Below are 13,771 nucleotides of genomic sequence, written 5' to 3' on the forward strand. Positions count from 1 at the left end.
ACTCACACTCTATTTGCTGGTCCCACCATCCCAGGGAATAGAGGGATCACCAGGCTCAGACTTACTGTGCTTGCAGGCTCTGCAATCCACAGAGGGAATGGAGAAGGCACAGGCTCACTCTGCTCCCCTACTTCTTCTTATCTCTTATGTTGCTCTTTATTTATGTTTTGTGATTCTCATATAAGAGAAACCAAGCTATATTTAAACCTGTGTGTCTGATTTATTTCACTTAACACTATGCTCTTAAAGTGCAGTTATTTTCCTACACAACTCAAGTTTATCCTTTATAGCAGAGTAGTACCCTATTGTGTGTAAATACTGTATTTTCTTTAATGCAATGTAGTCTAATTTATCTATCTTTTCTTCTCCTGTTTTTGGTGACTTATCCAAAAGCCTCAGTGCCAAATCCAAAATCATGAGGCTTTAGAGTAAGTCCCCAAATTACAAATGAATTCAAATTCTTGGAGAAAATTTAAAAAAATCAGGTTCATTCATAATCTGACAAAGTGAGTCTTGGACAGTACACCTGTGAATCTTATATACTTGTGAAAGTTTGCAACTCAAATGTTTGCAAGTCAAGGACTTATTGTACTATGTTCCCCCCCCCCAAATTTTATAGCTTTAGTTCTACATTTAGTTTAAATATTTTACCCATTCAGGAAATTTTTGTATATAGAGTAAGGTAAGCGTCAAATTTCATTTTTTTCAAGTGAATACTAGTTTCATCAGTACAACTGGTTGAGAAGACTTATTTTGCTCCAGTGAATGGTGCTATGGTTTGAAAGTTGAATATGGTCAAAATCCATGTGTTAATGACTTGGTCCCAAGGGTAGCACACTGAAAATGGTGGATATTTGAGATTAGTAGGGGGAGTTTTTTAGCGGGTTCTGAGGTCACTGGGGGTATGCCCAGGGGACTGTCGGACCTGGGTTCCTTTCTCTCTCTTTTGTTTCTTAGCCAGGAGATGAGCAGTTTGCTCTGCTATTCATTTCCCACTACTGCCATCCAGTACCTTCCCTTGAGGCCTAAAAATGATGAGTCTGCTTGATCATAAACTGGGATGTCTAAAACCATGAGCCCAAGTAAACCTTTTCTCTTTGTAAGTTAACTACCTCACTTATTTTGTTAGAGTGGTGGAAAGTTGAACACAAATCTGGGCAGCCTTGACAAAAATCCTCTGGCCTCTCTGATTTAGTTCTGGCCTCTCTACTATATTTCATTGGTGTATTTGCCAGTATTTATGCCAGTACCACATTATTTTATTACAGTTGCTTTGTAAGACATTTTAAAATCAGGATATAAGAGACCTTCAACTTTTCTTCCCCTTCCCCCAGGTTGTTTTAACTATTTGCGAGTCCTTTAAGAGCCCCATATAAATTTTAGCATGAATTTTTCTACTTTTACACAAAGCATCATTGGGATTTCGATAGAGATTATAATGAAATTGTAGATTGCTCTGGGCAAAATTAACATTTTAACAATATTAAGTACTCCAATCCATCAATAGATACCTTTCTTTGTACTGATTCAGCAACATTTTGCAATCAGTGTGCAAGTCTTTTGCCTTCATACTTAAGAATATTCTAAAGTATTTCATTCTAACTGATGCTTTTGTAAATGGACAGTGTGTGTGTATGGATTCTAAGTTGAGGCCATGGAGCCTTCAAGTTCTGCTCTCACACCCTTGGAAGGCTACTACCACCACACAGAAACCCGAGGCTTGCCTGAGGAGACCACACAGCCTGGCCAACATTCAGCACAGCTACCAGAATCATGAGCAGTAATTTTAGAAAGACTATTCAGCTGCTTTAGTCAGGCTGTCAGGTGACTGCAGTCACTTGAAAATCCCCAGGTGAGACCAGCAGAACCAGCTGGCTGAACCTGACCAAACTACAGTATTATTGTACAAAATGGTGAACAAATAAAATAGTGATTTTTAAAAAACCATTAAGTTTATGATGGTAGCAAAGACTAAATGAAACAGAATTAAATAATTTTATGTAGTATTTCTTAACTATAGTAATTTATTCATTACTTGTAGTTCACTTATTTCAAACCATTTCCCAGAGGCCATTAAGATTTATTCCAACTGAGACAAGACAGAGTTCTTTGATGCTAAATCCTCTACATTATTCATCAGAGTTATGAATAATTTAAAGTTTGAATGTCAGCATCCTGAATAATTTATAATTAAAAAAGTCAATAGCTTACAGTATCTTACTAGAACTAAAGAAACAAGAGATTTTGTTTTTATAATTTCTTAACTTTGCCACTGAAAAAGTTAATAGATTTTACAGTTAATGTTTTCAGGTCAATTTATAAATTACACTATTAACGTTTGCCGGCAATTACTGCTGAAGTTATAGAGGACACATCTTTAAAAATTTTTATTATCTAATTATCATAAAATTTAGGAGAAAAGCACTTAAAGATACACTCTCAAAGCATCGAGCATAATGGTTTCTAAGCAATGTGACTTAATATTAAAATTTGTATAGATAAACATATCTAAGATATTAGTTATTACTAATGCATTTATGAATACATTGTAATTATATTTGGAAAAAGAATCAGGATGCTATACAAGAGTAACAAATTGCTATTCAAAACATTTTTTAAAGCAAAATTTACTTCATAGAAATTTTACTTCATTAAAGATTCATTTTAGGAATTTATTCTTTCCAGTTCTGGATATAGTTGCTTTAAGATAGATTACCTATCTTCTTTGCATTATTTAAAGAAAATAATAATGAGCAGGGCCAAAAAAACAAGAGAAAATGTAACAAAATAGGCAATGTAACAAGAAAATGTAACAACACACAGTGTTACACTGAAGTTTGTATGTTATCTAGGACTATTCTTTCTGACACACCAAGGAGAAATAATACTTAAGAAGAAACTAATTCAGTTAACTTTCAAAATTGAAGCAAATTTCTTACTGTTTATGTCATAAACATCTTTGGATCATCTATTTTGGTAGCCAAGTTTACTGTCAGAAGTATCTTATATCTGCATTATTAAGTATTTCTTTTGAAATAGTTGTCATTTTAGTTTTAATGAGTCCTAAAATATAAGCTATGATTTATTTAATCACAAGTAATTATTTATATTTATATTACTCTGCAGGTACATTTCTGTAACCAAACTATATTTTCATCAACCCATATATGGCTATATATTTAATATACACAGTCTAAAATTTTATACACAGTTCATACTTATGAACTAAATGTCTCAAAGCGATGATAAAATACAGAAGGAGAAAGTGTAAATAGAAGAATTAAAATGTACTTACGAAGTCAAAGTCTCCATCTTGAGGAACTTTCCAGTTATCAGGAAAAACATTTTTGGACATAGGGAAGGGCTCATGCACATTCTGATTACAGTTTTCATGACTCTTATTCTTGAAGTCCTGCTTATCAAAGTAGTCCATGAAAGATGGTCTTTGTACTTGTGGTGAAATTGCGTTTCCTTAGGTAAACAAAGAACATAAGGTGGGTATAAGTTCTTATAGTTAAAGAAGTGTGATTTTATTGAAGTGTTTTTTTATTGAGCCATATAATAAATTTGTACTGGTCAGATTCAAGGTCAATGAGTCAATTCATGAAGAACAAAGTAAAATAAAAACATAAATGAAAAAAAAAAAGGTATTCAGACCAAATAAAAATTAAACCATTAATCAGACAAAAATCCAAAATATTCTTACAGAACAATTTCAGAACTTTAGTACAACTTTTATCATAATTGTATTAAAAATCATTCTCAGGTGCATCTGAAATTTTCCAAAGAACATAAAATTTATTTATTATTATTTAGTTTTAGAAAATAAAATTTAAAATCACAAGTGTTTTTGGTGCTCTTTTTTAGATTTATGTCTTCACTGTTATTGTAACTACATACTTTCATCTATAAGGAATTATAAAAGACTTACCCAGGTTCCTCCTACATCTATTTCATTGCTTTCCTACAGTCTCCTTGCCCCATGGACTCTCATAGCTTTAGCTTGTTATATTTATATCCCTGTCTCCCAAAGTTATTTCTGAAGTTCAGATCTTCCCCCTAAGTTCTACATCCAATTTTCCAAATGCTTGCGAATGTTATTACTTAATCCGAGGTGAGTCTGGGTTACCAGTTAGTTTTCCAGTTCTAAACACAAAAGAGCCTTCCCTTCAAACCTGCAACTCGTCCTACAAGCTCCACCTCTGCCAAGGTGAATACTACTTACTCAATCGCCAAAGTAATAAAGTTAAGAATTAACTCAGACTCTTCTCGCATCAAACTGATCATGACATGTTTTAAATTCTACTTCTCAACAGAACTGCTTAAATCTAAACCTTTTTTCTCTAATTAATTGTCTTCACTTAGTTTCTAAGCATTTTTTTGCTTATGCCTCCAAACTACTCTTTTTGCTTTAACATTCTAGTTTTGATTTTATACTGTTAACATAGAGATGTTTTTAATACAAATAAAGCCATGTCATTCTTTTGCTTAGGCTCCTTTCAATGACTCCTCATTTAAAAAAAAAATCTCGAACAGTTAAAGTAGAAAATAAACTCAGGGTAACAGTTTTTTAATCCACTGGCTAAGATATCAGTATTTTCCAAATTGGACTCATTACAGAGCTAAATCTCCAAATATATGTTCCAGAGACTGCCAGAAGGCATTTCCCATACAATTCTTCAGATAGAAAGTAAGCTATCTTCTTAAAAACTTTTTCACTGGTGCATGGGAAATCAAAATGTCTAATTTACATTCATGTTCTAAATAAATTCCTTTCATAGATTCGTTCATAAAATGTCAGAAGACAGAGAAAGTAACTTCTGTCTTGACTATTTTTCAGATGAAACAGCCCCAGTTTCTTTCATACGACATGTTTTGCAGACTCATCACCACCTCACCTAATTAGATGGTTTTTTAAACTACTGTAGAATACATGTAACATAAAATATGCCCAAAAGATTGAAAGTAGAGTCATGAAGATGTATTTGTACATCCATGTTCATCACAGTGTTATTCACAACAAGTAAACATGGGGCTACCTAATTACCCATCAACAGCATGGGTGGACAAAATGTGAGGAAGGAAATTCTGAGACATACTACCATATGGATGAACCTTGCGGACATTATAGTAAGTGAAACGCACCACGCACAAAGAGGCAGATACTGCATGATTCCATTTATATGAGGTACTTAGAAGGTTGTCAAAATGGTAAAGATAAAAGTGAAATGGTGGTTGCTAGGAGCCAGAAGAGAAGGAAAAGAGGAATTAGTGTTTAATGGGTACAGAACTTCGGTTTTATAAAACAGAAGAGTTGTGGAGATGGTGGTGATGCTTGCACATTATGTATTTAATACTACTAAACTGTTCACTTAAACATGGCTAAAATGGTAAAAATTTTTTCAATTTTTATTATGATGAACTGTAGATGAAATTTAATCATTTCAGACAGCAGCAAACAGGGAGGCAGACTTTTTGGAGATGGAGGAGGGGATGATGGCAAGAGGAAATATATATATACATATATATAAAATTTCCCAAGACAAATATAATTATTATGAATTACAAACATATGCCAATAAATATTTAACCATTATAAAGTGTGCAGTGTTAAGTATTATCTGTGTCCAATCTTTAGAGCTCCTTTCATCTTGCAAAAATCAGTCTCTACCCACTAAACAACTCTCCATTTTCCCTTTTCCCAGTCCCTGAAATCTATCATTCTATTCTCTGTTTCCATGCGTCTCACTAGTCTAGATACCTCGAGTAAGTGGAATAATTACAGTATTTACATGTGTATGTGTTTACTGAACCCAGGGCCTTAACATATATCGTGAACCCTTTGTTTTATTTCTATTTCTTTTAGAGACAGGTCTTGCTAAGAGAATAAAAAATAATAAAAAGACATTAGAAATGATACAGAGCTTCACTAAACAAGGTAGAAATTCAACAATCGTTGTTATATTGCATATTGTTGTCTTCAAATTAGTTGTTCAGATTACCAGATAAAAGCATGCAAAATTGGTCAAAAAATTAAGTATTAACTGATCCTTTCAACAAGCCACCAGACATCAGTAGTATAATTATCCCAGCTATCCATATATAGATATATTTTTTCCCTTCCTTCTTTCTTTTTCTCTTTTCCCTCTTCCCAGTTGCTCCTTCCTTTGAGCAATTTCTTTCCCTTTCATAATATCTGTTGTATGTTTTGGGTTTTATTTACTTTTTAAGGTTATTACACTAGGGAGACAACAATGTTTACACATGTGGGTCTGATTTATTTCACTTTTGAGTATGGTCTCTAGTTGCACCCTCTAGTTGCAAACTCTAGTTGAGTTTGTCTTTTTATAGCTGAGTAATACTCCCTTGCATAAAAATATCACATCTTTTTTATCCATTCCTCAGTTGATGGGCATTAGGGTTGTTTCCAAGATTTAGCTATGACAAATTCTGCTACTATAAAATAGGTGCACATATATCGCTGTGGTATGATAGTTTGAATTCTTCTGGAAAAATATTCAGAAGGGGAATAGCTGGGTTAAGCGGCACTTCTAATCCTAGTTTTGTGAGGAATCACCACAGTGATTTCCACAGTGGTTTCACCAATCTACATTCCCACCAGCAGTGGAGAAGTGTTCCTTTTTCCCTACAACCTCACCAGCATTTATTGTTTGATTTCTTGATGATAGCCATTCTTTCAGGGGTGAGATGGAATCTCAGTGTTGTTTTAATTTGCATTTCTCAATGACCAATGATGATGAACATTTTTTCATATTTTTTGCCATTAGTATTTCTTTATCTGAGAAGTATGCATTCATCTCAGATGCCCATTTTTGGAATGGGTCTTTGAATTTTGGGGGCCTATTTTTTGCTTTTTTAAAATTCTGTATATGTTCTAGATAGAAGTCCTTTGAGGGACAGTTGGCTAAAAATTTTCCCAATTCGTGGGTTTCCTTTTTATTCCGTTGGTGATTTCTAAAGTCAAAATGGGTCAAAGATCTAAATATTAAAACAGAAACACTAAATCTAATGGAGGAGAAAGTAGCTATGACAAATAGAAATCTTAAAGACATAGTGTAGGCAGAGAGTTCAGGAACAAAAACCAAACTGCATGAGAAATACTTCAAAGAATCAACTGGGATCTCATTGAAAAGTTTTTGCACATCAAAAGAAATCACAACAGTGTGTTTTTGATTATTAATTGTTTCTCCATACATGTACCACTCCATATTTACAGTGATCTCATTTTTAACACATACACAGAAGCTTTTTAAAAATTTTCTTGTCATTTTTTGATGGATGTGCTTAATTGCTGACCAAGTGAATCATTGTGACACACTGTAAATGTGAATAACATTACTAGTAAAAGTAATATATTTATTTTTATTTTAAGCCTGGATCATATCTTTCAAATGTGTTTGTTTTTACTTTCCATTAAACTGTAAGTTCCCTGATGCAGGAACACAAATTGTTTGCTTAAATAATTTCAAAAACAGATAACTCTATTGAAGAATATTTCTGACTATCTACCCTGATGTTCAACAGGTATCAAAGGGAGGAGAAGCTACAAGATATTTATTTTTTGTCATTATTTTTGAATTAGTGGAGGCAAATGGTATCTCACTGCTAACATTTATATTGGTGATAATATACTTCAGAAATTATTGTGACTACTATAATTGTTAGAATAATCCCAATGGAATCAGGAAGAATCTAATACTATTCAAAATATTTTATACTAGTGCAAAAATAGAAAAAGACTAAATATCACTGTCTCTTTAAGGACTCATTCTTTAATTACAGCTATTTAGATCTTAGACTGCTTGAAAATAAATGTGTTAAAATAGCTAGAACCCAAATTGTACCTCCTGAAAAAGTACTGAGACATTTCACCAAAATTAGAATAGGGGTAGTTCATTAGTAAAGCACTTGCCTAAGATGTGCAAGGCCTTGGGTTTGATCTCTAGTACCAAGAAAAGGAAGGAAGGGAGGGAGAGATTAGAATGGTATAAAACAATATGTCTGTTAAACCTTTAGAACTCAGAACATTCTCATTCCACATACAAAACAAGGAATTCCTTAGGAACCGGTATCAAGATAATGGTCAAAGCTGCTTATAGATTCCATATGTTAAAAGTGAAAACACTGACATGCACGTGCATGCACAATGTTATATTTTAATGATCAAGAAATATATTAAAAGTAAAGACTTTGCATTTATGGTATTCATTTTCAGCTTGTTTCCTGCAATCCCTGGAAGCTTGGAAGGAAAGAAGCGAGGGAAGAAGGGGAAAATAAAAGGACAGGAGGGAGGAATGGTTAATCTGACAAGGTTAACAAGGTCACTGATATTTGGATGGGATACAAAACATTCCATTAACCTTTTCAACAGATGTCAAGTACCTTTGATTTCTTTCTGGGCTTCATCGTTACATGACATATTTCTCTATCTTCAGAATTGAAATTTGGTTCCTATGACAACCTCTTAATCCAAAACAGTCTAAAAATTTAACCTAGTTAAATTTCTCCACTTCTGTCCCATCTTATGAGAATAAGGAAAAAGAAAAAAAACTACATACACACATTCAAGTATAGCTAAACCTACATAAAGTTTCTGTAAAGCACTTGAATAAATCGAATCATCAAGTGCGGGGTGGGGAGATAATCCCCTAAACGAATCCTTTACTCAATATTTTTTTCTTTCCATTTTTAAAGCTAGGGGTCAAAATTCCTCAGATGGGAGTTCTTTCCTTTTTTTAGGCTGGGGGAGGGATCAGAGCCAGGGCACTGCACATGTGAGGGACATCCTCTACCATAGGGCTCACAGCTAGCCTAAGAATAAGTCTGCAATGGAATTACATGTTTAATTGTATTCTAAATTCTAATTTTCATCAGAAAGTCTTTAAATTGGTGACACACATAAAGACATCTAAAAACTTTAACATGCAGTTAATAAAAGTTATTAATGTTTATATAGGGAAGTCAGATTCAGAGAAGGAAGGACAAATGTTTTTGAGGGAATTAATCCTGCAATCAGACTAGAAAGAAACTCATGAAGGCCAACATTACCAATTGCATTTGACAAATGTACAGAAATGCTTCACTGAAACATATTTCTACATAGTAGTCTTAAAAGTAAAGTCAGTATTTTGATAAAACATACACACATGCGCACGTGCAAAAAAGCAGCAGCTTCAATCCACTGAATCTATTAAAGAAAACAGCACTTACTGACCAATATCACTCCCCAAATAATTCTCCTCTCTCCATATCAAGCTAGACAAATTGCTCTTACTATTTTTCCTTCCACTCAGCCCTGGCTTCTATACAGAGACTTTGGCTTTTTTTTTTTTTTTCTCAAATAGAAGGTATAAACTTTTTCATCCCAGAGTCTACAAATATCATCTGTGGTGCTGTAATGAAATGGTCAGGGGTCCTTTGATAAACCAGTGATTCTTAACTACTTGACAGCTTTGTATCTAAAACATTCACCCAGGCCAGGCATTTGTGTCTAAAACATTCCCACTATAACAATAATGGGAAAACTAACGTTTTTCTACCAGAGTAACATTTATAGATCAACTACTCTAACATTAAATGCAATGGCATATTAAAAGCAATAGCATGCCTAGAAAGGACGAAAAAAATAAAATCTCAAAAGTTGTATTTTTTTTCACTATGGAGAAAAAGTGTGGAAAATCTCTTATAAAAACCTTAACAAAATGTAAGTTGGGCTTGGTAAGTATATCCTTTAAAGATAGTAAGGTAGGGACTAGGCTGAAAGTATTACTTTCTACAGGGAAATAAAAGCTTGATCAGAGATAAATAGTGGCAACAGAAGGACAGAAGCAGACTAATCCTGGTGTTGAATTAAAAAAAGAAAAATAGTTACTAGGCAATATTATTCTTACAACTTTCTGTCCCTGAGAGTCCTGGACTTGCTTTTTAACACCATCCCAATCAGAAGCTTCAAACCAGTCACATAAGCCACAACTTAGTGGCAGTTTCTCAAAGTGAAAAGGTCGCCTATAATATCTATGGTTCCTCTTTCTCTTAGTAATGGGTGAGAAGGTACTTCTCTTGCAGGGTATGAGAGACCACGCCATATATTTCTGGCCAATGATACATAAAATAAGAGATTCTAAGAAAGTTCTCTTTCTTAACATAGAGTCACCAACCCTTCTGTTTATTGCCTTTCCTCTAGTCTGGAATGCAGATTTGATGGCAGGAATTCTAGCATCTTTTCTGCAAGCAGGAAGATCAACGTACTATAAGATGGTATCACAGAAAGGCTTTCTAATGACATGAAATCACTCTATCAATGCATAATATTCTGTTTCTGAACTTCTTTTTAAGTGACAGAAGAAAGTACACAGTGTTAATTGAGTTTTCTGGCACATTTAGCCCTTAACAAGCACACTTCTATATACAACTGGAAAATTTAGGAAGTAGAAAGAACAGGAATTTTCTATTTTGCTGCAGGAACATCCCAGTTTGAAATTTGAAATCTACTATTATACATGGTAGCCTAGTATCACTACATTTTAGATAAATTGTAGTTTTAAGGGTTTTTACAGGTTGACCTAAAAACTTGTGGTAAAATGCCTTACAGGTTTCTCACCTAAAATTTTAGAAAATAACCCATTTTTAAATAAGAAACATTCTTATAGAACATTAACCAGTCTAAAAAATCAACTTTCACAAAAGAAGGCAATCTATTCTATTCTATTATTTTATTTTTATTTTTAGATGACTCTATAATAAGATATTATTAACCAAAATATGTTTACACATAATTTTCTATTCAAATGTATGTGCTTGTATGTCTATATATTTTCCACTGCTTAATTTAAAACCCAGTGCTAACACCTAGAGTATGTCTTTGTTATATACAAAGGAAAGTCTTAAGTTTTTTTTAAAAAGTATCTAAATGGAATATAGATTGTTTGTTTTAAAAGTTAATGGGAGGGGCAACTGTAACAGTTTATAGTGTTTAACTATACAATATGAAACCCATGCCACAGTGTGCGGCTCAGGCTCCAGAGACAGAGGTTCACAGGAGTGGGACAGTCAGGATGGTGTTTCCGATTCACAATTTTTTTAAAACAGGAAAAAAAAAGAAATCCTGAGCCCTTCAATAAGAGAATGAAGCAGAAATCTTAAGATTGTAACCACTATCGTTTGTGACTATAGTTACAATGGCAAATACTTTTTTAAACACAAAAAGAATAATCACACAAAACTGTCATCAATTTCTTCAGTTGCAATTAAATTGTGGCATTAACTTATGGAAATATATTTTATTTTAATAATAAATTAAATTTCCAAAATTACCTAGCTTTTCAAGTTTGGCCCAATTCTTTCACCTTACTTGTTTGTAGAACTATATAAATCAATTAGTAATAAAGAACAAAATAATCATGACTCATTGTATATGTGCTATTTTAAAGAAAAATAGCTGTTTTCCTGTCCTTTTCATTCATTTCTCAAAACATTTACAAACATACTAAATTGTGTGGAGTGTAATGCCTTAGAAGATATGCCAGTTCATCCACAACTATTCATTAACTTTCCTAATTTGCCTGTCTTCTACCCAGATGAAGTCTTCATGAAAATTTAACAAAATGCAATTTGTTTGATTTCTAATTTCTTAACATGATCACAACAAATGGGTAAAGAATGAAAAAGCAATCATAACTTTAGCATAATATATGTCAGCATCAAAGATATTTATGATTACCTAACCTGCCTTATAAAAACGTTTTAAAATGTGGGTGCTCCACTTGATTAAAGAAATTTGTTCTTAAACTTGTTGCCAAGAGTATAACATATAAAATTAGGAATTAATACAAAAGATACTGATAATCAGTTTTTCTCCTAACTTTTTCTGATTACATTTTAAAACAAAAGAGGATACATACAACATGGAAGTCAAGAGGCTAGTCATAAAAGAGAATAAAAGTTTAGAAAATACCTGAATAAAGGTTAAAAGGACTGAAACTGGGTAGAAAAAGAAATGTCTGAGAAACAATTTAAGAAATACCTAAGTATATATGAAGGATTCTTGCATGGAAAATAGTGACCAGCTATTTTCCATCTCTAATGCAAACAGAAGCAGAAGAGAAGAAAACAAGCAGAAGCCCAAGATTTTAGTTAAATGGACTGATTTGCTCTGTGAGTAATAAATATTAGAATGATTAAGATGTATCTGTGGAAGTCCTTTCTTCACAGGTCTTACAAAAGAGAGATTTCCTTTCACACAAGGAAGATTATTTCAGTATGATTGCCTATGCTTTTGGGAAGTAAAACAGGTCTTGTAACCAAAATGCACACACCACAGGCCTAACCTGGGTCATACTCAGTTACTCAATCTACATACCCAGAGCACACAGGAGAGTGAGCTATGTTCAGCGAGTAGAGAGAACTCTAAACCACTGTAGCATACCAGCACTGGATACCTAGTACTTCTGCAGAGGAAAATGAAGGGCTTTTAATTGCCTTGAAATATTATGGGTATTGCAACCAGCTACAAGAAAGACCTATTTACTCTTAACGTCATTACTCTTATGTCTTGAGCAAGATTAACCTTAATAGTTAAAGAGGCATATAATAATTTTTCTGGAAGACGGGTAAGCTCTATGGAGAAGTATAAAAATAACCTGATATGGTTTAGATCTAGGTTGTCCCTCCAAAGGCCTTATGTATTCAGAGCTAGGGCTTTTGGAAGGTCACTGGATCATGGAAGAGGTAGAGTCACTGGTAAATTCAGCTACTGAGTGTGTTGTTGGGAAGTGGGAATCTGGTCAGACAAGGCAGGTCAATGGGGGCAGGACTTAAAAGATTTTATCTCCTTTCATGGCTTCTCCCTTCACTCTCTGCCACATGGCTACCACGAGGTGAACAGCTTTCATCCATGACTTGGGCCTTCCACCATGCCAGTTCTGTGTTTGAGCCTACCAATCATGAACTGAAACTGAGCTACAATAAATTTCTCTTTTAAGGTGTTGGGTGTTGGGTATTGTGTCCTAGCAAAAAATAAAGTAACTCAGACAGATATTGCTACCAAGACTAGGGTCCTTGCTGTGACTATGTAGTTAAGAAGCCTTTGACATGGGTTTATGAGAGGAGTTTAGAAAAGTTTGGAGCTACTAGCTAGAGAAACCCCAGAATACCATAAGCCAAGTTTGATAAGAAATTCTGGTGAGAGCTCAAAAGATCAGAATGGTGAAAGAAATACAGATGATAAAGGCCAAGCTTAGGAAATTTCAGTTGGGAGCAAGCTGTTCACTAGCAGTTGAATTAGAGACCATCTGTGTGATGCTCTGGCAGGAAATTTGTCATCATTTTACCCTTGGCCTAAGACTTTGTATGGGACTGAAATTAGGGGTGACAGAGTCTGCTTCAGGAAATTTCAAGGTAGCCTAAAAACATTGAGGCTGTAACATGGGTACTGCTTGCTGCTTTAAGTCAAGTTTATAGTGAGAAACAGGAGCAAAAAGCCCATTTTAAGAGTTTTCAGTTTGGCTAGAAAGAAAGCACCTGCTAAATTGGAGCAAAGGAAAGCACAGTTGCTAAAATGATCAGCACTAAAAAGAAGCCAAGTACTTTACCTAAAGACAGTAGGAAAGATACCTTGAAGGTATGACAGTAATCACCAAAACCCTGTCCTTCATAGGTCCAAGGGTGCTAAATGAAAAACTTTAGTATGAGCAAGGAGCCCAGGGCACCCTGCTTAAGAAACGTGACCTAGGGAATTGGTTCTGGGGATTTG

At 34.0% G+C, this 13,771-nt stretch overlaps 1 protein-coding gene across 3 annotated transcripts in view; it reads right to left on the reverse strand.

Annotated features, from left to right (window-relative positions):
- The window catches only part of Stk3 (serine/threonine kinase 3), a 282,703-nt gene that overhangs the window by 90,312 nt on the left and 178,620 nt on the right, over positions 1–13,771 (reverse strand). For all 3 annotated transcript variants that reach the window (XM_005381850.2, XM_005381851.2, XM_013512823.1), the window contains one exon: positions 3,296–3,471. In XM_005381850.2, the coding sequence (XP_005381907.1) occupies positions 3,296–3,471 (176 nt within the window). The remainder of the gene's footprint in view (positions 1–3,295; positions 3,472–13,771) is intronic.

The sequence above is a fragment of the Chinchilla lanigera genome, unplaced genomic scaffold (genome assembly GCF_000276665.1).
Source record: "Chinchilla lanigera isolate Chin_1 unplaced genomic scaffold, ChiLan1.0 scaffold00016, whole genome shotgun sequence".
NCBI classification, from domain to species: domain Eukaryota; kingdom Metazoa; phylum Chordata; class Mammalia; order Rodentia; family Chinchillidae; genus Chinchilla; species Chinchilla lanigera.